At 31.6% G+C, this 22984-nt stretch overlaps 2 protein-coding genes across 2 annotated transcripts; one reads left to right on the top strand and one right to left on the bottom strand.

Moving 5' to 3' along the window:
- The first annotated feature begins 6779 nt into the window (after positions 1–6779).
- Positions 6780–9787, top strand: LOC118053079 (UDP-URONIC ACID TRANSPORTER 1). The gene is made up of 4 exons (XM_035064232.2): positions 6780–7492; positions 8216–8319; positions 8651–8879; positions 9435–9787. Exons 1-4 carry the CDS (start codon positions 7046–7048, stop codon positions 9579–9581), a joined length of 927 nt encoding a protein of 308 aa, XP_034920123.1. The 5' UTR covers positions 6780–7045; the 3' UTR covers positions 9582–9787.
- A 405-nt stretch (positions 9788–10192) lies between these two features.
- LOC118053078 (putative calcium-transporting ATPase 11, plasma membrane-type) lies at positions 10193–18931 on the bottom strand. The gene is made up of 7 exons (XM_035064230.2): positions 18440–18931; positions 14825–14879; positions 12759–14719; positions 12511–12669; positions 11607–11778; positions 11213–11511; positions 10193–10726 (listed from the first exon to the last, which is right to left on the bottom strand). Exons 1-7 carry the CDS (start codon positions 18608–18610, stop codon positions 10424–10426), a joined length of 3120 nt encoding a protein of 1039 aa, XP_034920121.1. The 5' UTR covers positions 18611–18931; the 3' UTR covers positions 10193–10423.
- Between the last annotated feature and the right edge of the window lie 4053 nt (positions 18932–22984).

The raw sequence follows: 22984 nt of genomic DNA, 5'->3' as shown, positions 1-22984 counted from the left end.
TTTTTTGGAAAGTAACACAAGTTATACAAATATTTGGAAAATAGCATAAAAATAATCGTGGTTCGGAATAATAGTTGAATATAACTGTTATTATTTTAAAATTATATCTTGATTTGATTAATATGTATAAAAAAATTAATTTAAAAATTTATAAAAATTTAATAATTCAAAAATAAAATTTAAAATCTAAAGAACAATCACAAATGAGTTATTATTTTAAAATAATCGTGGTTCGGAATAATAGTTGAATATAATTGTTATTATTTTAAAATTATATCTTGATTTGATTAATATGCATAAAAAATTTAATTTAAAATTTTATAAAAATTTAATAATTTAAAAATAAAATTTAAAATCTAATCATCTAACATGAGTTATTAAAAACATAATAAAGCTTTATTTTTTATACATTTAGTATCCTTATAAAAATCTAAACCAAGTGATTCCATCCATACCTTTAAAGATCATCAAATATAATTATAATTTGTTAGGAGATTTGTTCGAGGGTTAATTTATGATTAATTATAATTTTATTTTGTATTTTTTTAAAGATGTGGTTAGAATCATTTTATTGAAATTTTTCAAACGATACTGAGGGTGTAAAAAATAAAATCATAGTATATTCTCACTGGCCTATTTTTTTTTTCTTTTTCTTTTTTGTCTTTTCTCATTTCTCACACCTATCAAGTCACCTTATCTCTTTTTTTTTTCTTGATTATTAAGTTTAAATTTCTTCTTTTAATCATTTAATCTTTATAGAATTTTGAATTAACTTTTGTTTAGGTTAATTAATTTGTAAAAAACAAATAATCTTGAAACATGATTAAACAACTGCATTTCAAATAGCAGCTACATACAAAAATACATTATGATACGCTATCCCTATTTTAAATAACAATTATATATAAAAATGATATTTTTAAATATAATTGTATTTAAATTATACTATTTTTAAAATATTTTTTTAACGTAGATTATTTTCCCAAAACTTTTAATAAACTATATTAGTTCTTTTAAAAGTCCATCGAGATCGGAGGTGTGCCGCTTTCTTTGTTTTTTTTTATCTTTCTCCAATGCTTACAGTTGCATACCGCAGACGAACCCGGTAATTTATTTTCAATTGTAATTGCATTGTGCTGTATATTAAGTAATACTCTAATTGCACTGTAGCTTTCCCATGTGTTCTATGCATCGGTCATTGAAAGCTTTTTTTTTTCATGCCTTTCACTTTACTCATTATTAATATATTAAATAATAATTATTATTATTATTATATTATATTATTTAACTGTCTTTTTTTTTTTAATGAATTTTTTTTGTTTGATTTAGTTTGTTAATGTTAAAATTTTTTTTATTTAGTTATCATACTGTCATGATACGGATCCTGAGTTTGATAGATTAACCTGATTTGACGAGTTAACCTGAATTTTTTTTAATTAATTTTTTTTGTTTAGTTTAGTTTGTTGATGTTAAATTTCTTTCTATTTAATTATAAGATTTTCATAACACATATCTTGAGCTTGATGGGTTAACTTGGTTTGATGGGTTAACCCAGTTAATTCTAGGTAAACCTATCAATTTTTTTTTTATTTAGTTATCAAATTTTCATGACACGAATCCCAGATTTGACAAGTCAACCGGGTGTAAAGTTAATTTAGATTTTTTTTTTTCATTAGTTTTTTTTTCTTTTTAATTAATTTATTTAATTATCACATTTTTATGATATGACCTTGTAGCCAGACCTACATCTAAGGTTGTTGGATCTGGTATTGCAACTAAACCCACTTAAATTTGGGTCATGCAAGTTTAATGTTATTATTAATATTATAAATATTACTCTTAGGTCAAACGTTGCAGTCAAACTTAAGACTCTTAGGTATAACTTTACAAAAAAATCTAACACTTTTAAATTTTAATTTTTTTTATATTTTTTATATAAAAAAATATAACCCACAGCATTCCACGGGTCATATATATATAAAGCACGTAAGTATGTCTTGAAATCACGAAATCTGACAATGAATATCATAACACTTTGGTCAAATATGTTGCTGAAGGATCAAGATTTAAGGTTAAATATGATTTTTATTTGAAAAGTAGTGATGACCTATACAATATCTGTTTGACTGTGTTCGTTGGTTAGGACTCATCATTCCTTTCACTATTTATCGATTTTAATGACTTACAACATTGAATAATTATTATTTTTTTATTAATATAGATGTTTGAGATAATTTATACATATTTTAATTAATTTTATGAGTTCAAAAATTAACAATTATATAAATTTTTAATAATTTTAAAATTTATAAAACTTAAAATAATAATTTTTATAAAATAAATTTAAAATTTAACTAGTTAAATTATAACCATTGTAACCACTTTAAGATTAATTAATTATTTAAACATGTCTTCTAATGGTTAAATTAATTTCATATCAGTTGTTATGAAACTTACAGTACTTTCCTCAAACCTTTAATATACCCATCACGTCTAATCATATTTATGGAGGAAAAAAACGTGTTTTATACACTCTCTTTTTCAATCATGGAGTTTTAATTTGTTGTTGGTGACCTTAAAAAATAATGTTAGTAATAAAAAACTCTAAAATTACATAAGAATAGATTAGTAACTAGTAATTCTAAAAAACTTAATGATTTAAATTGTTACAAAAAATGTATTTTTTAGGCCAAATTATATTATCTTATTCATTTATTTATTTCATAATAACATTTTGTATTATCAAAAAATAATTATTGATATTACTATATATAAAAAAATCTCTCATTTTGTTTGAAAACCATGGCATTTTCAGATAATTTTTTAAATACTACTTTAATAATTTTATTTGAAGAATATTTTATTCTAAAATGTAATATATATATATATATATATATATATATATATATATATATATTAAATTAAGTTGTTTAAAGGCTTGATGATGAATTGCACTGGCCAATAATCAAACTAGTATTTGCACGCTAAATGGTCGAAACGGCATGCATGTTGCTGCCAATGCTCCGAATCCAGGCATGTTATCGATGGATACTATTCCACAAGATGCATGTCTTAGCAATGCACGCTGTAATTTGCACGTTACAGACTGTTTATTTTTGTATTTAAAAGTATTTTTTAAAAAAAAATTATTTTTATTTATTTATTATTTTAAATTAATATTTTTTAATATTTTCAGATTGTTTTGATGTACTAATATCATAAATAATTTTTTTAATGAATGATATTATTATTTTTATTAACGTAGGTGTTCGGGTTAGCTTGTGTATGCCTCGACTAATTCCATAGACCTTGAAGTTAACAATTATATAAACATCGAATGATCATCATATTAACAATTATATAGACTAAACTTAAAACTATAGGAGTAAAGTAACAAACTCCTTGATCCCAACGGTAACCATGGTTATTATTTGAAAAGAAGCGAAGAACTATATATATATATATATATAGTTATATATATATATTAGCCTTCCTGTCTTTGTGGTTTACAGGAACATCGTTCCTTTCACTATATATTATGTAATAATTAATATGTGTGATTATGGTGGTTAAATTAATTAATCTATAATAATCTGGTATTAAACTACTTGTATCTCAAATAGATGTTAATGGGAAATTGTTAACCTAACAAATTGATTTCCACACTCTCTCGTCTCGTCTAGAGCTACTTCTGCAGTACTATTTTGTCTGTGGCCATACAACTTTATTTGCAACTCTCTTTTGCTTGCTTCATTAATTAACTACCGATGTCTGGAACTCTATCACTGTCCGTGACACGTTTGCTTCAAACACCAACCCATGAACACACAGGCATGCATGCAGAAGGTGCGTGAGCGATCGAAGAACTGCAAAGCAAGGTCTCCAGTTCGTATGAATTTTGGATTTCTAAGCAAATAAGGCGAGAGAGAAGGGAGAGATGAGGCACATCTTAGAGGCCATTGAAGCAGGAGGAGGCACATGATTCAAGTGATATTTACTTTATTAGAGCTAATTAAGCATTTTCTTGTTCATGTGCTTGATATTGTAGGAATTACGTGCACACAAGGAAAACCCTCCTTGGGGATTTACGGTGAGAGAAAGAAAAGAAAAGAGAGAGGTACTCCGAGGGAGAAGAGTCATGTTTGATAAAAAAAAAAAAAAATAGTAACAAAATAATTTGACTAAAAAAATTCAAAATAATATATTTTTTTTTAATATGAAGATGACAATACATATGATCGACCAGGTTGACCCAAGTTAATCTATCAAATCCATGACCAAAGTCAAGATATCATTATAACTCATTGGAAAGAAGATTGGACCAAATTATTAACCTCAATTCTCAATCAACCTAATATTAAGAGATGAAATTAAAAAAGATCAAAAAAACTTGAGTCAATCCAGTTTAACCCAATAAAACTATGACTCGGGTTATCCCATAAAAATAATAAAAATAAATTATGAAACTCAATTCTCAATAACTCAACATTAAAAAATGAAATTGAAAAAAAAAATCCTAGGTAAACTTGAGTTAATCCGTGACCTGAATCATGAAATTAGAATAACATCACAAAAAATAAATATAAAGTCTAATCCTCAATAAACATAATACCGAAGGATAAAATTAAAAAAAATATTTTTTTTTTCACGAGACCAAGATAATCTAATGAAAAGCAAATAAAAAAAATATAAAATTCAATCTCAAATAAATCTAATATTAAAAAATAAAATAAAATAAATAAATAAAACAATACAAAACACCTACCTTTCAACTTATCTTTTAGTTTTTTTTTTAATTAATTAATAAAAAAAAGTACATTCCAACCATACTGTTTCGATTGATAATGTTTTAGAAGTTCAAAAAATTACATGATTTACACAATGTTACATGTAACATTTGAATTTACAATCTCCATGTAATAACAATGTGATAGCATTTTCTTTATATGAAAAGCAACATAAATCTCAGCTAGTTTTATATATAAAAAACTTTTTACAATAATTATATCATAATTATTAAATTTAGGCCCAATCTAATAGTTCAACTCAAGAATTAGCGAACACTCCCCTACCTCGATACAGGTCTAGAAAAATCAACTCGGAGGGTTAACCTTATGCCCAGTCAAACCATCATCAAATCAAGACTCAACCCCGCACAATTGATTCTTTTTTTAAAAAATAACATAGCTTTGATATGTTTTTTTTTTAAAAAAATTTAAATTCAACCCAGATAAGTTTACCTGATTTATGCTAGGTTGACCTCTACTCTTTTTAATAATTGTGAATTATATATCTGTAACAAAGATGGCACCTCCTTGTCTCCTCTTCGGCCCACGTTTTTTTTGTTACACTCATGCTTATAAAACTTAACATGAGGCATTGAGAATTTGAGAGTATAAACTCAGTTTGATAAAAAATAATATATATATATATATATATATTATTTTAATAAAAAAAATCTTAAAAGGAAGTTAATAGATCAAAAGTTAATTTTTTATCAGCTCAATCAGGTCACTTTTATTTTTCTGTAATCTAAACCAGTTTAGATTTATATCAATTTATCATATTAATCATGGTCTTATAACCATGGTTACTGTAACACCTTTTATCATCTAGGAGCATCAAACGTTTTTAACAACTCGATTACAATTCTCACTCAAATTCTTAGGATATGTTTGGTATTATAGTAGATATTGTGATTATAATTTGAAAAAAATTATTTTATAAAAATTATTTTTAATTAAAGGTTGGTTTGAAAAAAAATATATATTTGGTTAAAACTATTATTAAAATTGAGATTAAACAAAAGATAGTTTAATATGTTTGGTTAAGAATGCTTTTAAAATTTAGGTTATAAAATAATTTTAAAAAAATATATATTAATATTGATGGTTTTTAATTTAAAAATTATCGATTTAACTATTTTTATTATATTATGAAATAAATAATACTTTATATAAAATATTTTTTATTGTTTTATTAAACTATCTATAATTCCATAACGTATGGAATATATCCGACAAGGATTTCAATTTTCACAAATTTCTTAAGAGCGCAACAACATTAGGTAAAATATAATCAGGAACAAAATTGAGATTGCGATTAAATTCTGCAAATGCTACGTCATCCAAGCGATCTCCATCTAATTTATGTAGTGTCATTAAATAATGTTTAACACTAATTTTTTGAATAAAATATAATTAAAAATAAAAAATATTTTTTTTATTTTGTTGGATCGGATCCGATTCAATGCATTTTTAGTTTTGAACCTGACTGTTCTGACTGGAATAGTGGAGGCATGCTCCATTTTTTCTCAACACAAGAAGCAGCAAATAGCTGCTTGCTTCTTGTAAACCTTTGGCACAACCACGATTGGTAATGGGTCCTATTGTTTTTATAGCATTATCAAACAATAATATTTGTGATTGTGAGTAAACTTCACCCGTAGCCACAATACCAAACGATACTTTAATGCCTAATAAAATTAGGGGCGTTTTTATTCTCCTAAATTTATTTTTTTAAAATAAAAGTGGTTAAATAAACGAAAGACATACTATTTCAATCTTTCATATCAATAGAGACCAAATTTAGAATATTTTCACCAAGGATGTGAAGATACAGAGATGTCATCCAATGTACTCATAGTTAAGACTCGGTATTCAACAATATAATGATTTATACCACTATAAACTAAACTCATTTCTAGCCAAATTTGCCAACAAGATGGGAGGATGTCTTACAATATTCCATCTATGTTCTTTCTAGATTCGATTTTACAATAGAATAGTTCGATGTTAAGAATTATGGGACACCAAATTCTCCATGTTTTGCACCTTCCATTCTGAAAAATTCCACACCACGCACACACTCTCACTATCCCACGTATCCCATCTCCCAACACAAAAGGACAAAACCCACCTCACCGAAAAAAAAAAAAAAAACAGAAACACACTAAAAACAGAAGACAAAACACCCAAAACTGCCAATGATGAAGCTCAAATGAGATACACAGATCAGCCTTTGCAAAACTAAGCAAAACCCAACAATGTCATCATCTAAGAAACAAGCCCTTTTCATAGCTAGTCTTGTAATCCTCTGGTACTCATCAAACATTGGTGTTTTGCTTCTAAACAAGCTCTTATTGTCAAACTATGGCTTTAGATTTCCAATCTTTCTCACAATGTGCCACATGTCAGCTTGCGCTATACTTAGTTACTTCTCCATTGTTTTCTTCAAGATTGTGCCCTTGCAAGTTGTTAAATCTAAACCCCAGTTGTTAAAGATTGCAACTTTGAGTGTTGTGTTTTGTGGGTCTGTTGTTGGTGGCAATATTTCTTTGAGGTACTTGCCTGTGTCGTTTAATCAGGCTGTTGGGGCCACTACACCTTTTTTTACTGCTGTTTTTGCTTACTTGATGACTTTCAAGAGGGAAGCTTGGGTTACTTATGGCGCTCTTGTGCCTGTTGTTGTTGGTGTGATTATTGCCAGTGGAGTAAGTTCTATTCTTTGGATCTTCAATTGGTTTTAGAATTATGGACTTTTTTTTGGTTTCAAGGTTGATCTGAAACTTTTTTCTTTTTCTTTTTATTTTGTGTCTTGAGATTGATTTTTTTCTTGTAAGCAATGGCAATTGATAATGATAATGCAGATCTAGGATCTTGTTTATTCGTGTTCGTGTGTGATAATCTATGTTTGTTTTTGTGCTGAGTATATGTTCTGATCTCAGATGTCACATGTGATAAGCAGATCTTGTTCTTTCCCTTTTTTCTTGGGTTAGAAAATGGTGGGTCATAAAGCCAAAGTGCATTTCTTAGAAGTGCAATTACTTTCTGGACTATGTAAGTTTGTAACAGCAAGAATACTGATTTTCGTTGGCACAAATCCGAAGCGTACAATGGTTACATTGATTGGTGGTTTTCACGTGAATCTCTGTGAGAGCAACCCAGTTTCTGCTGAAGCAATAGGAGATTCAGCTGCTGATGGTTTTATGTATCTAGCTAACCTTCTTATTACCGTATAAAATACTATAATGGTCACCTACTTGCTGTGGTTCGTCAAGGATTCAATTTCTTGTTTATGACGTCGCATTCTTTGCCTTTCTTGGCTTTATTTCTTAAGTTATCTCTATTTGCTAGATTGAGTGTGACGTTAATTTCTTCTGTTAGCTCCAAATTCCAGTGAAGCTCTAAGCTGTAAAATCTTCTGTTGATGACAGGGTGAGCCAGGTTTTCACTTGTTTGGCTTCATTATGTGCATTAGTGCGACTGCTGCAAGGGCATTCAAGTCTGTTCTTCAGGGCATCCTGCTTTCTTCTGAAGGGTAATGCTTCATTTGTCTGGTCATATTCAAGGAATGCCTTTTATTTTATTTTCTTTTTTCTTTTTAATTCAAGGTGGATGAAAACAAAACGGTAAGCTGTTCCTCTTATAGTATCATCAGTTTATTTTTAATATATCTATGTTGTTCTTAATCTTCATCATTTGGTCAAGGGGAGATAGATTAGAAAGAGAAGTATTTATCAAAATATTTTGATTGTTTGGTTGTTGGTTGATCTTGAAGCACCTTTTCTTCTATTTTCCAACTTGGGTCAATGTTGCTAAGTCACACGTACATTTGGCAACCTGACTTGACCAACTCTTTTTTCTTGCAGAGAAAAGTTGAACTCAATGAATTTGCTATTGTACATGTCCCCAATTGCTGTTTTGGTATTATTACCTGCAGCACTTATAATGGAGCCGAATGTCTTGGATGTCACTTTAGAACTTGGAAGGAAACACAAGTATATGTGGCTGCTACTTCTCCTTAATTCAACAATGGCCTACTCAGCTAACTTGACAAACTTCTTGGTTACCAAACATACAAGTCCGCTGACACTCCAGGTTTGGAATTTTTTGGCATTTTTGTATGTTCTTTTTTGTTAATTATTGGCATGGATTTCATGGTATATTGCCCATTGCTGGAATAATTTATCGTGAATCTTATTCGGCAATGATACCGTGTGTAGTCTCTGCCAATCACTGCTCTACTTGTCATCTTCAATATTTTGAATTATGCAAACTTGTCAAATTCTTATCAACATATTTGTTTCATAGATTTATTGACTTTGCTCTATGATTTAATACACCAGAGAAATTGAAATGGCCGTGTGTCTCCATGTTAAAATCATCTTCCTGCAGTTTCATTTGGTCTTTTTGCCCAGGCTTCTGCATACTCTCTCGTAGTACTACTAAAATCCTTATTGCCTTCTATAGTTGAAACAGAATGACCCTTGTCTTGGTTATAATTTTAGAACATTTGCTCGTGTTAGGAAACCATTTTTTGGTTGTCAAGTTTGTAGAAATCAACCACAGAAAAGAAATCACAGTCATTTGTAATTTGGTCAGTTTGCATCTCTTCTGAACCTTTTGCTTTTTCCTTTGGAATGCTGCAATCAGGTGCTAGGCAATGCAAAGGGTGCTGTGGCTGTTGTTATCTCAATTTTTATCTTCCGGAATCCTGTTACATTTGTGGGCATCGCCGGATATTCGATGACTGTTCTCGGGGTGGTTGCTTATGGAGAAGCAAAGAGAAGATTTAGATGAATTATTATTCTGTCTTCACGTAGAGATTAGTGAAGCTGTAAGGGCTACTAAAATTATTTTATTCATAGAGTGATGCATTATTGTGTTTATTTATGATGCTTACAAAGCATTAACACCATTATATTCGATTGTGTCCTCATTTGTTTGGTAAGAAAATTGATGCACGAGTTTTTTTAAAAAATATATAAATATGTTTTAGTTAATTTTATTCGAGTTTTTTTTTTAATTTTTTTATATAATATCAAATAACTTTTTAGCAAGTAAAGATATGAGAAAATAAAAAATAAACCTGTTATTCTTTACTTTTATTCTTTAGGACACAATCCTGTTGTTGAATAATCAAGCCCTTAAAAGTTTGTAGAAAAGGATGCAACAAACCTGTTATTTTTCGCTCCTTTTTGTGTCAGTAATTGTTTTCACCCAACCTAGTTTTTGGCTCGAGCGATGGAAGAGGAGGACGAATTGGAAGGCAGGTAGGCATTCCAGGTTGGATCTGTGATGCATGGGACCTCAACCTTCTGTTCTTCCAAGTGACATTTCCCAAGGGATTATAAACTCAAGCAACGATGTTCAATAATTTCCAAGCCAAATGATATTGAAGGAAAAAGATATGAAATCAGAAAAGCTAGGAGCACCCAAAAGGAGTTTTTTCAAGTGAATATGCCGTTAATATATGTTCAAATGATCGACTGTATTTGCAGTAAGGCGATTCCATCCCGTCATTTTACCCGGAAGGAGGAAAACAATTCAAAAGACCTGTCACTGTCCTACATGTTAAGTAGTCATGGATTTTTTTAGTTACCAAAAAAAAAAAAAGGGAGAAGAAAAGGGAGGGTTCCTTTTTAAGCTTGGTCCGGACCAGAGGGGAGAGCATCATAACCATCATGCTGCTTAGGATTCCCTCTTTCAACAGGAATGCACTTCAGGACAACGGCAACGGGCATGCTAACAGCTCCAATTAAAACGCAGAACAGCCACATTTGCCAGCTCAAGGGCACTGTGCTTGCAAGAGTTCCCAGGAACTCGACTATGATTACTTGGAATACGACTGTTATAACCATAACACCTGTGAATATCCAGCTGCTGAACATGCCCCGGAAGACGTTTATCTTCTCCATATCACGACTGTTTATTTCATTAAACACCTGAGAGTGAAACAGAAGTGAATCAACATTGAGTTCGACAATGAATCTGAGGATTCATCATATATCACGTAAGTTTAGTCCAACCAAGATCCTATGCACTAGGAGTTTTTATTTTTTTAACATAATGGACTTGGAGATAAATGCATGAATGCCCTCAAAGAAAATTAAATATAAGAAATATCGGGAGCTACTGTAATGTGAAATCATTGACAGATTGACTGGAAATGGAAACATTGGCTTCCAGGAACAGAAATGTAAATATACTCAGCATAACATGGTTTCGCTCTCTAACCCGGAAAAAAAAAGAAGAGTTTGGTTCACTCTAAAAAATAAGCGGCTAGTTTACAGTGGTTTATTGATCATTTTACAGTCAAACAATAAATATATTGAAAAAACAATTGAGCAGGTATAAAATTGAAGTAATTCCAATATGGAGAAAGAAGAATGCACAACGAAACTAGAAGGCTCAATCCAGTAACTCCATACCTGGCAAAACACGAAAGTGTTGAATATCACAGTATTGAGCATAGTGGTAGCATCTGTGCCACTAAGTCCTAAAAGACGCTTCCCATCAAATTGGAGAACTGCAAGGATGGCCAGCTGATAGATACTCTGACCAAATATATTCCTCCACATGGTCTTTGTAATGAAGCTTGCACCCCTCCCTACAGGTGCCCTTTTCATCAGCCCATCATTTGGAGGTTCTGTAGCAAGCGCCAATGCCCCAAGTGTGTCCATAATCATGTTAACCCAAAGCAACTGCACAGCAGTCAGGGGAGCAGATCCTGAAAATTGAAGAAAAAGAGGAAAACAACGTAATATTTAGCAGTCATAATGATGTTTAAGAGATGAAAAGGCCTAAAGTCACCAACCACCGCACCTGTGATGCATGCAGAGGCAAAATTAATTACAAGAGCGACAACGTTAACTGTTAGCTGGAATTGCACAAACTTTTGAATGTTTATGTAGACTGCACGACCCCATTTAGCAACATTTAAAATGGTACTAAAATTGTCATCCATTATGATGACATCAGCACTTTCTTTTGCAACCTGCACAAGTCATGAAAACATGAAGCGACTGTGTTTAGCAGAATATCAAATAGCGTCGGTGCAATTCCAATTTCAGGGAATGAATGAGAAATGAAAGTTTAATTGTTTGAAACATCTGACAAACATCTTGACAAAACCTACCCAATTCTAGTTTGCGCTGAGTGCATGAAGAGCATGTTACCATACAGAACCATGCACCAGCACTGTAAATAGCAGGATACACATCAAGAATGAAAATAAAAAATTCTCATCTTTATACCGGTCCATTCCATATGAGAACTATGTGATATTTTTTCTTGGGTTTAAAATCTAAGACTCGTGTTTCAAGAAAATTTAGGATGATACATGTCAGATATACAATGTGCTGCAAAACACAATTGAAAAGGGCAACATTAAAGTTTATTATATAAGCAAAGAATAATGGTAAAGACACCAGAACTTTCACTAACTGATGTGGAAGCCTGTGAGTAAGTAATTGATGTGGAGGCTTGTGAGCAAGCATTGTTATTGCTTGTAAGCAAATATGAAAACAGAAGGAAAATATTGTGTGAATAAGAAAAGTGTGATTGGATAAAAAAACAGAACCAGAAAGTGGGGAGCAGAAGCGGACAATAATAATTATGGCATGGATGAAAATAACTAATAGGAAGTGAAACTAGCAAAAGAAGAAGAATACATTTCTAAACTCGTCAGAATCAGTGATATGACAAAAAAAATAACAGGAAGACAGACCTCTGTTCCTGCTATGCCCATAGAAAGTCCAATGTCAGCCTCATGCAATGCGGGAGCATCATTGGTCCCATCACCAGTTACTGCTACCACCTCTTTGAACATATTCCTCAAATTGGTTACCAAGGTGTGCTTATCCAAAGGCAAAGACCGAGCCATTACCTGTTTCCCAGAAAAGCAACGAACACAGTTATGCATTGTAGAATGGATGTGCCTAGAGTGTTAAATTTACAACGCAGTCATTCCAAAACCTGAATTTTGGGAATGTTTTCCCTCATCTGCTGAGGATTCATGACACGAAACTCGGGTCCTTCTATGGCCACACCACCCTCAGTAAGTATTCCACATTCCTTGGCTATAGCTATGGCCGTATTTATATTATCACCGGTTACCATACGAACAGTTATGCCAGCTGCAAGACAAGTCTGAACAGCATCCTTGACACCAGGACGCACTGGATCCTTGATTCCAACAACTGTTACCAACGTGTAGCCAAAATCAGGGATGCTGCCTTCATTAGCAGGGTCATCTAGATCTTTAAAAGCCAAGCATAGAGTTCTCAGAGCTTCAGAGGCAAAGCCATTTATAACATCTGATATGCTCAATATCTGTTCTTCAGAAAGAGGAACTGATTTTCCACTGTCATCAAGAAACTTGTCACACATTTTTAATACGATTTCTGATGCACCTTTGCAGAAAGCTCGTAGCTCCCCACTAGGAAGTGCCACTAGCACGGACATCTTCTTCCTCACAGAATTGAAAGGCTCAACCTTCATTATCTGAAAATCTTTGCGTTGTGCATCAAAGTCACCGCCCAAAAGCAAGCCAAATTCAAACAGAGCTTTCTCTGTCGGTGTTCCTAAAATCTTGTTCTTTCCATTTTCATCTTTACTTGTTTCACAAGCAGTATTTTGAAATATAACCTGAAACAGGAGGCTTAATACACCTTCAGATATTCCCATCTCTAAAATGCCTTCACTGTGTCTGCTTTTAATAACTTCAGTTTTTCCACATATCCATATCTTATCAACTACCATACAATTTGTGGTTAACGTCCCTGTCTTATCTGTGCAAATGCAAGTAGCAGAACCCATTGTCTCACAAGCAGAGAGATGCCTGACAAGTGCCTTCTCATTCATTAGTTTCTTCATTGCAAAGGCAAGACTCAAAGTCACTGCCAATGGTAATCCTTCAGGAACAGCAACTACGATTATTGTTACTGCAATAGCAAAGTAGTTAAGAAGTGTCATCGCATCACTTGAAGACCAATCTGTGAACTCATTACGAAGCGCCTTTTCCACCAGAAACCTCACAGTTAACACCAAAAATGTAATCACAGCAAAAGCCAAACCGATCTTTCCAATAACAGTAGCAACCCCATTCAACTTCACCTGAAGTGGGGTCTCATCTTCTCCACCCTCACTAAGAGTTTCCATCAGCTTTCCCCATTCAGTCCTCATACCAACTGCAGTCACTATCATCTTTCCTGACCCATCCTGCACTTTAGTTCCTGAAAGAAGTAAAGGTTTATTTTCATATACATTCACTGGTTCACTCTCCCCTGATAAGCTTGACTCATCAATCACCAAGCTGTATCCTGATATGTAAATCCCATCAGCTGGAACTATGTCTCCAATAGATAATTGGACCACATCTCCAACAACCAAGTCATAAATGGAGATCTCTTGTTTTCGTCCATCTCTTGTCACCTGAATAGAAATCTTTTTCTTTTCCCTATCCAGGTCCCTAAATTGTAACGATTGGTTGTAATCACTTGCAGCAGTAACCATGACTACCAATAATACACTAAGTATGATTCCCAATCCATCATACATGCCCTTTGGCCACCCTTCAGTAGCAATTCCTACACCTATAGAAACCAAAGCACATATCATAAGGATAATCAATGTCAAGTCTTGCATTGCTTCCCACACAAACATTAAAAAGCTTCGAGGAGGTTTCTCTATGTAACGGTTGCAGCCATAAATCTTTTGTCTGGTAGATACATCACTAGTGTGAACACCTTCTTCGAATGAGACAGAGACTTTCTCTGCAATCCCATAAACTCCACCATTTTTTTTCAAACCCTTCATACCATGCTCACGAACAATGGATGCAAGTTCATCTGGATCAATTCCAAAACCTGCTTCTTTAACCTCATCTGAAATCCTGTATTCAGATTGACCAGAAGCATTTCCAGCTGCAGCTCCAGCTGTCAAACAAAAACAAAGAGAGAAAAGGGTAAATATTTATTTGATGTAAACAATTTAAGAATTAAATTTAGTCTACATGGAGGTCGTAGCTCCAAGCAATATACCATCAAGGAACTGCAGAGCTGCTCTTTTGACATAAAGAGCAATTCGTATCTTTTCCTGATTGAGAGAGATAAAAAAAAGTTAGCGATGATCAGCCATTTACAGCTGTAAAAGAGAGGGAACTTCACAAATTAAGTGCTACCTCAAACCATCTTAGCAATACTCAATGCAGCAAGCTTTATTTCATGGTTATGATACATGCAATATTTCAAATGAACCCAAAATCCATCTTCTAAACGGGTAATGAACTCCCTTCAGATGAAAGACATGTTCATGTTCTCACCATTTGTGATAAAAAGAAGTTCATAATGTTAACGAGTCTTCAAGGAGATAATATTATGTTCGTCAGCTACAATGGGGGTCATTAGATGCTAACTAGATGAAACGATCATAATTGAAATTAATCCACTCAACTAACTGGTAATTGACATCAACACACTCAACTAACTGGCGAGTAAGCAAGAGCTCACACAAGATTATTGAGAAATGCTGGGGAAGGTTTAGAAATAATTAAGTGGATGCAAGCAGAAGGTACGAATTCCTACAATTACACTTATTTCCAATTGCCAAAACTCCTGCCATGTCATTCTTATCTACATGCTAGAAACTTAGCTAGAATCAAACATGTATCCGACGAATGATCCAATGATTCTGAAAGGGTAAAAGGAGTAAAGAGCACATTTCATTGACGTTGTTGATGGGTTCAATAGAGTATGTGCAAGTATAATTTAATGGAAAAGGGATGAAGCTATGCATTAAACTAGGATTGCATAACAATCTCATTTAAACCTACTAAAAAATAATAATTTAAAAAGCGAACAATTGACTCTGACATCTCTCTAGATCGGTACATGTTTTACTACTATTTTAGTTTACGACTGCACCCTTGGATGGGTTTTAATAAAATATTACCTACACACTAGGAATAAAAGGATGCTTCTTGTTTTACTGCTACAGGTTGACTCCTTTAAATAAAGACCAGATAAAAAGGAGATCATGCGGTGTTTTATTTTGTGGGCAAGATGGTCAGTGGACATTTTATGTGCGCCTTCGTTAAGATAAAAGAATGACCATTTTATGGGGGTCTCTCTCTGTCCATTTTCAGAAGGGTTTTACTAAAAGAAGAGAGTGCTTAAAATCGACAGGCAACCATTTTATCTACTTTCAGAATTTTAAGGAGCTATTTCATCGTTGATGATGTAAATTGTAAACTAATTACAAACTATAAATTAAAATCAGTTATGTTGCTCCACCGCAAGTTAAATATTTTTATTTTCTATTAAAAATTGTATTTAAATCTTTTTTCAACGTGTTTATATAATTTAAAAAATTGAAGTTCAAGTAATTTTTTTTAAAAAAATACATATAATTAAATAAATCAAGAATAATGTATGCTGATTAATAAATAAAAAAATCAATAACAATACATAAAAAAAAAACTTAAAAAAAAAAACAAAAAACAAATGTAGATCAAAATATTTAATCTCGAAAGACTAGATATTTGCCCGGTTATGTTTTCTAAATTTATTTATTAAATTAAGTTTTTATTTCAAGCAAACGATAATAAAAATAAACACAACTTAAATTGATTGACTAAAATAAAAAGGAAAAAAAACAACATGCAATGCTAAACATATTAGAAATATTATCTGAAAAAAAAACTTAATTTTCAAAAATAAAATTCATCCATACAAAAAATTTTAAAAAAAATAGTCAGGCCTCTACTTTTTTTTGTTGCAACTGGGATGGATGACATGTAGTCCACCTCAAATTTTTTTGGAAAAAAACAAATAATGCATCGTCTAATTTGCCTAAACTTCAGCTATTATGGTAGCCGAAAAATCAAGGCTTTAGTTTTTTTGACCAAAAAACCTATTTTTCAACCCATTTTTGTCTCACAGCACTTATAAAACACCTTTAAAACCATGATAAACCTATCCATAACCTCAAAAAACTGTCTCAAAAACAAAAATGAACTCAAAACTAAAAATTAACCCGAGATCAAATCTGTTTTTCACGAACTTTAAAGGTAAAAAAAACATCTAACATGAACTTCCTTCATCAAATGAAACCATTTGACATAAATATTGTCTGTTTTGGTTGCCTAAATTGATACCCACCACATGTTTTTCACTACTACCGAAATCTAGCGACCTCTCACTTCTGTCTCTCAAACAGATACTAAAAAATAACAAAAATAAACTTTGTATCAAAATTGAATTTGAAAAATATTAAGGTACCAAAATTACATAATTCACGTTATTTTTTAAATTTGAAAATCAAATGTATTTTTTTAAAAATTTATGGCACATTATTCATATTTGACGTCCTTTTCATTTTAGTCCCTTTTCCTTTAATCCCACAATTTCATGAGAAATCAAAATTCACTGGTCTTTAATTAAAGCTAAATCATTAAAAAAATAAATTATTTTACACAGTCCATTCAAAGTAACGTGTGAGAGGATAAAGAGCGCGCGCCTACCTAACTTTTAGATATATACTTAATAAAGTGATAAAGATTAATAACAGAACACAATGGTGATAATAATTTATCAAAGTTCCTGCAAGCCGTGTCTATACCGCGTTCACAGTATTCTATAATAGATACCAGATGTCATGTCCAGTTAGTGAGCTCAGGACACGACAATCTTAACTGCTAAAATCAGTTTAAAATTGTTGAAGACAGCAGATTCAAATAGATTGGGAAACACATTATTTTACTTCTCAAGCGATTCAAATAAGCCATCGTCATCGTGAAAACTTTTAAATAAAAATAGGTGCCCTCTTGGGTTAGATTACATTTATAGCAGAGGAAATGTCGAGGAAACTTCGTGCCTTGCCATTATTGAATAAAAAAAGTCAACAATTAATGTCTGAATGGACCACCAAGAGAAAGGACAAAAAGGAAAAAGTATTTATGGAGACAAAAAGATGCTTTGTTACTAAAAGAAAAGATGAAAAGAAAAACCCTAATGGCACTCCGTGTATCCGCCTAGAAAGCTGAACTTTAAGCGTGTTTTTGTAACTGCAATAGTTATTATGATTTAAAGTAATTTTTTTATTTAAAAAAATATTTTTATTTTTCTAATTTTTTTAATGTTAATACATTAAAATAATTTAAAAATACAAAAAAAAATCAAATTTTCTAAAAAAGACGGTTTTTTTTTCAAGGACAGATAACAGTCAACGTCGAAGCAACTCATTGGCCAAAAAACTCCAGCCTGTCGTACATCAACGGCCAGTACGAATATCAAAAGAGCAACGGTTGAATTTCCGTTTGTTTACATTAACAAAATCTTAGCACTAAACCCTAAGCTCCCTGTTTGTTTTCCGAAAAATTAAAATCAGCTACTCTTCCTTTCCTACTGGAAAAGGATAGTTAAAAAAAACATAAAAAGTTGTAGCTTTTAATTGCTGGAATTCCTTACTGAAAGAGAATTCAAAGTAATTGACTTTTGTTTCACCCAATTTTCTGTTTGGTTACCTAGAAAACAAGAGAAATAACAAAGCACGCATCTTGCATTTCTCAGTCCTTTGAAACAATCACCAGATTTTTAGATCTTAAATCTAAAGAGCGGCAAATTATATTAAAAAAAAAATTGAGAGAGAAAAGAGACCTGGATGCTGCGTATTTTGCGTTCGGCTGCGGCTCGCTTAGCCAGATCGGCGACCATACGGAAACGCCGGCGAGGATTTTTGACAATAGTAACAGCTCGTCTCCATTTCCTTAACGCATCTTCCGATGTATTCTTGGACTCCACTTCAAAATCCTTCAATAACTTGTCCATTTCTTTCTCCAATTAATTGCCGAACAGCGGTACCGGCGCTATACTACGGGTGCTGCGAGACTGGTGGTGAAAGAAACGCGTTTTATTATGAGACGTTCCGTGACCCAACAAGAAAATGACAAGTGAGAAGAATTTATATGGTATATTTGTATGGATCGATCTAATAACAAATACGATAAAATCTGGCGATGTTTTCCAAAAAAAAGATAAAATCTGGCGATGAAAGCACAAACAGTAGAGAGTTTGTGGAGAAGACGTTCTGGATGCAAGAGGGTAGTTTTGTAGTGGAAGTCGTGACAGGCAACTCATTATACGGTCTCCTTTGTCGTTCGAAAGAGTTTTTGTAAAATATTTTTATTTTTTCAAATTAATTATTATTGTAATATCAAATGAGCTCTATACTGGATCATGACTCGCGCAACGCTTCGGGATCAGTTTTTTCTTGAATGTAAAAATGTTGGTATATAGTGAAAAAAAAAAATTAAATCACGTGGAGTTTGATCCAATGTAACAATTGACTTTATAGGTTCAAAAGCAATCCAAAACAACTCATAAAAATATAATTTGATTTAAAAAAATAATCAAATATTAAAAAAATAAGATTAATTTGGGTTAATATGGATTAACATGTAGAATTTGCGACCCAGTTTACAAGATTATGATAAACTTATATAAAGTAAATGAAAAAAATTATCAAGTATAATTTCTAATTAATCTAATGTTGAATGATAAAAATGACAAAAAAAAAATTGATTAAAAAATGACCTAAAAATCGATCTGAGTTAACATGTCAAACTCGTGACTCGGGTCATAAAACCGAGATAAATTTATGTAAAAAAATCAAAATAAATAACAAAGTTCAATTTTCAATTAGCTTAATGTTGAAGAATAAGATTAAAAAAATCAATTAAAAAAAATATAAAAAACAACTCAAATCAATCTGTCAAATTCATTACCTGAGTTATGAGATTCGAGATAACCTCATAAAAATTAAAAAAAAAGCTATTCTCATATCATGAAGCCTAAATAACCGAGTCAACTCCAGCTAACTTAATAAACATTGTTATCATATCGTTAGCCCAAAAAAATCTAATAGGAAGCAAACAAAATAAATCATTAAATTTATTTCTCAACTACCTAGTATTAAATGATGAAATTAAAATAAAAAAAAAATTAAGTAAACCAGGTTAATTTATGAACCATTTTATAGGAATGAGGTAATCTAATAAAAAATAAATATAATATTAAAAAAATAATTAAAAATAAAATCAACTAAAAAACATCATTCCACTTCCAATGAATAGTACAATCCAAGGAGTGGAGTGGTAGAATGAGAACCAGTCCTCTTTCAGTTTGTTTTTTTTTTTTTTTTAATAATTAGGACTGGCCATAAGCTAAAGACGACCGGCGAAGGATTATCTACCATTGATCTCGTGTGCGTGTGTGAGAGAGAGAGAGAGAGAGAGAGAGAGAGAGAGAGAGATGGTCCAAAGTCAAATGAGAACATGCGCTAGCTGAACTGCGACCTGCGACCACTTCAAGACACAGGAAGATGGTACGGATAGGATCATAGCACCGAACTGCGACCACATTTTAGCCGTCTTTGTCGCAACGTGGAGAGGGAGCCTAAAGGCATCAGTATAGATAAATGTGATATTATTTCCATGAAACTTAATGAATTGGACCGTCGAGATCTGTCTACACTTGGAATCAAGCTGATACAAAACTAAAATGCATCATAGACTCCCCATGACCATAGACTTGTTTCAATAGTTATTACAATAGTGGGGTGGCATCTATGGCCTTAGCCAAATAATAAAAATGACACTAAAAGTAGAAAAAATCAACTGTTTCTAGTAGGTGTATAAATGTATTTTCATTTTTTATCATGCAGTTGAATTACATATGTAGCATTGGATCTAAGAAATTTAATGCATCGAGATCGGCGGTATTAGAGTCTTTTGATTTGTTTTTTTTTGTTAAATATTGGTTTGCATGAGGTAGTGTCTTGAGTTACCATCAAAATAGTATTTTTAATTATAAAGAGTTGTTGGTGCTTGCATAGTGGAAGATGCCGCGTCTTTTGGGTGGTACATGCGGCGTCTCTTGGTGGTCAAAATGGGATTTCGCTGTATAGTATAATCCCCTACAATCTCCTCTTCCCTCATATGTGGTGTATGTAGTTCAAATATTCTTGGTTTATCGCTAGTGATCTTCTTCTTTTTTTTTTTCCTTTTATTTCTCTCTCCTACCCTAATAAATCATAATTATCAAACCTAACTTGGGGGTTGACCCGGTCAAGGAGCTGAGTTACGAGTTACACAGGTCAACTCAGATTAATCTGAGAATTTTTTTTCTTGTGAACATAGATTATATATACTAAATGGCTTCAAATTTCATATTGAAAAAATAAAATATTATTCTAGTATTTATATAGTGAGCTTTGAAAAGAGTTACTAACCAACTAAAAAATATAAAAAAAGAGGGGTCATTAATGAGCTTTGCTGGGTCACGGGTCGACCAAGTTTGACCCTTTTTTCTCTCTTACCCATCTTTCACTTTACTAGAACCGGTCCAACTAGTAAAATTTCAAATTTGTTTTTTAAAAATTTATTGGTTTAAATTTTACAAACCAAATTATTTAAAATATCAGGTTCGGAAATAATATCTTTACAAGGTATTGTAAATGAAAAATATCCGAACCGCCAATATAGACTGGAAGGGATTCCTACGACAAGTGAGCAAAGTATCTTCACAAGGTTAGGAAATAATCCAAGTTACATGAAGTAGTCGTTGCCGTTAAAATAGATTTGTTTTTGGTTTTTGGGTTTTGCAAGTTTTATAATGAATGCAAAACAACAAACTTTCTGCTTCAGCTCAACCAACCGGTTTAGAGGATGTTTGGTATTGAATTTGTATTTTAATTTATAGGTTGTTTGGTGCGTTTTAAAAATATATTTGGTGTGGAAAAAATTTTAAATTGATTTTTTAATGTTTTTTTAAATGATTTTGATATGATAATATTAAAAATAAAAAATATTTTTAAATAAAAAAACTTTCAAAAAAAATTAATGTTTCAATGATCATGATAGTCATGTTAGCTGTGAGCCTAATTTATGGAGTTATAATTTCTCCTTAGTTAAACTATAAACTCCAAAGGATGTCACATAAACCATAAATATATTTTAATTGTTTTTTATCAATCACCGAAAACATGGGATTATTAAGATAATTAGAGACAAATTGTTTGAAATCTTGCTCTTTGTACTAGGATGTTAATTCACATATAAAAAGATTTAAAATAAATAGTTGAAAATTGTTTTCCATATAAAATATTCAAGTTGAAAAAGGTTTTGAACCTTTTTTAAAAAATAAAACAAAATTAGATATTTCATCAACTACTATGCAATGTTGAATCAATAATTCACACGTTGTTTTACTATCATAGTCTATGATATATTTTTTAAGTATTTTAAATTAAAATATATTAAAATAATATTTTTTCAGTTTTTTTTTTTTTTTATTTTCACATCAAAGTTATAAAACATCTAAAAAAACATTAATTTAATATTTTTTAAAATAAAAAATAATTTTAAAGAAATCTGAAGTCGCATCGAAGTCTTCCTAAAATCTGAAAATTTTACTTGCCCCTTGCTACGAGGCAAGCGTCATTCAATCACGGGTCTTATATATATATATATATATATATATATAGAAGAATTTTCACAAGAAATATCTGAGATATTGACTTGAAGGAGCACCACATCTCTTAATTACATGGAAATTTTGTGTTGCTGTCTCAATTTTCTTCGCTTATTTGCACGGAAGAACTTCCAATAGACGTTGGAGAAAGGAGACCCGAAGATGACGGCAGAAAAGTGATGGAATCAGAAAATTGGCAGAGAGTTGAAAGCGCGGACATGGCTTCTGCCGTGTGGCTGATAAACACAAGCCATGGGAAAAAGAAGATTATGACAGCGAAATGAACAGAAATACAAAGAATCTCGTTGCCTGTCTTGTAATGCAAGAAAAAGCCGACCATTTTTAAAAGGTCAACCTCAGACCAGCCACTCGCCCTGAGCCGGGTATAAAAAAACTGCAACCAAAATTAAACCAATTACATACCTGACCGTGTTTTGCCACGGTTATATTTTTTTTTTCTTTAATACAAGGAGTGTATATATAGGATTTTTTTTCAAGACATAAAAACACCAAATATAATCTCCTTTTATAAAAAAAAATCATTTAACATAAATATCAATTATAAATCGATGTTGATAACATTTTTCTTCATTTACTATTAGAATTCGATGATTTTTTTCTTTCCTCTCTAATTACGGATTAAAAATAAGAAAAATAAGCTTTCATATCGAA

The sequence above is a fragment of the Populus alba genome, chromosome 6 (genome assembly GCF_005239225.2).
Source record: "Populus alba chromosome 6, ASM523922v2, whole genome shotgun sequence".
Taxonomy (NCBI): Eukaryota; Viridiplantae; Streptophyta; class Magnoliopsida; order Malpighiales; family Salicaceae; genus Populus; species Populus alba.
The sequence above is the reverse complement of the archived record's forward strand: the minus strand, read 5'-3'. Positions and strand labels throughout refer to the sequence as shown.

Coding starts and splice junctions, on each gene's coding strand:
- LOC118053079 (XM_035064232.2), top strand. CDS start 7,046: ATGTCATCATCTAAGAAACAAGCCCTTTTCATAGCTAGTCTTGTAATC. Junction 7,493..8,215: donor GTGTGATTATTGCCAGTGGA/GTAAGTTCTATT, acceptor TGTTGATGACAG/GGTGAGCCAGGTTTTCACTT. Junction 8,880..9,434: donor CAAGTCCGCTGACACTCCAG/GTTTGGAATTTT, acceptor TGCTGCAATCAG/GTGCTAGGCAATGCAAAGGG.
- LOC118053078 (XM_035064230.2), bottom strand. CDS start 18,610: ATGGACAAGTTATTGAAGGATTTTGAAGTGGAGTCCAAGAATACATCG. Junction 14,880..18,439: donor GCAAAATACGCAGCATCCAG/GTCTCTTTTCTC, acceptor TCTCTCAATCAG/GAAAAGATACGAATTGCTCT. Junction 12,670..12,758: donor AAAACATTCCCAAAATTCAG/GTTTTGGAATGA, acceptor TCTGGGAAACAG/GTAATGGCTCGGTCTTTGCC.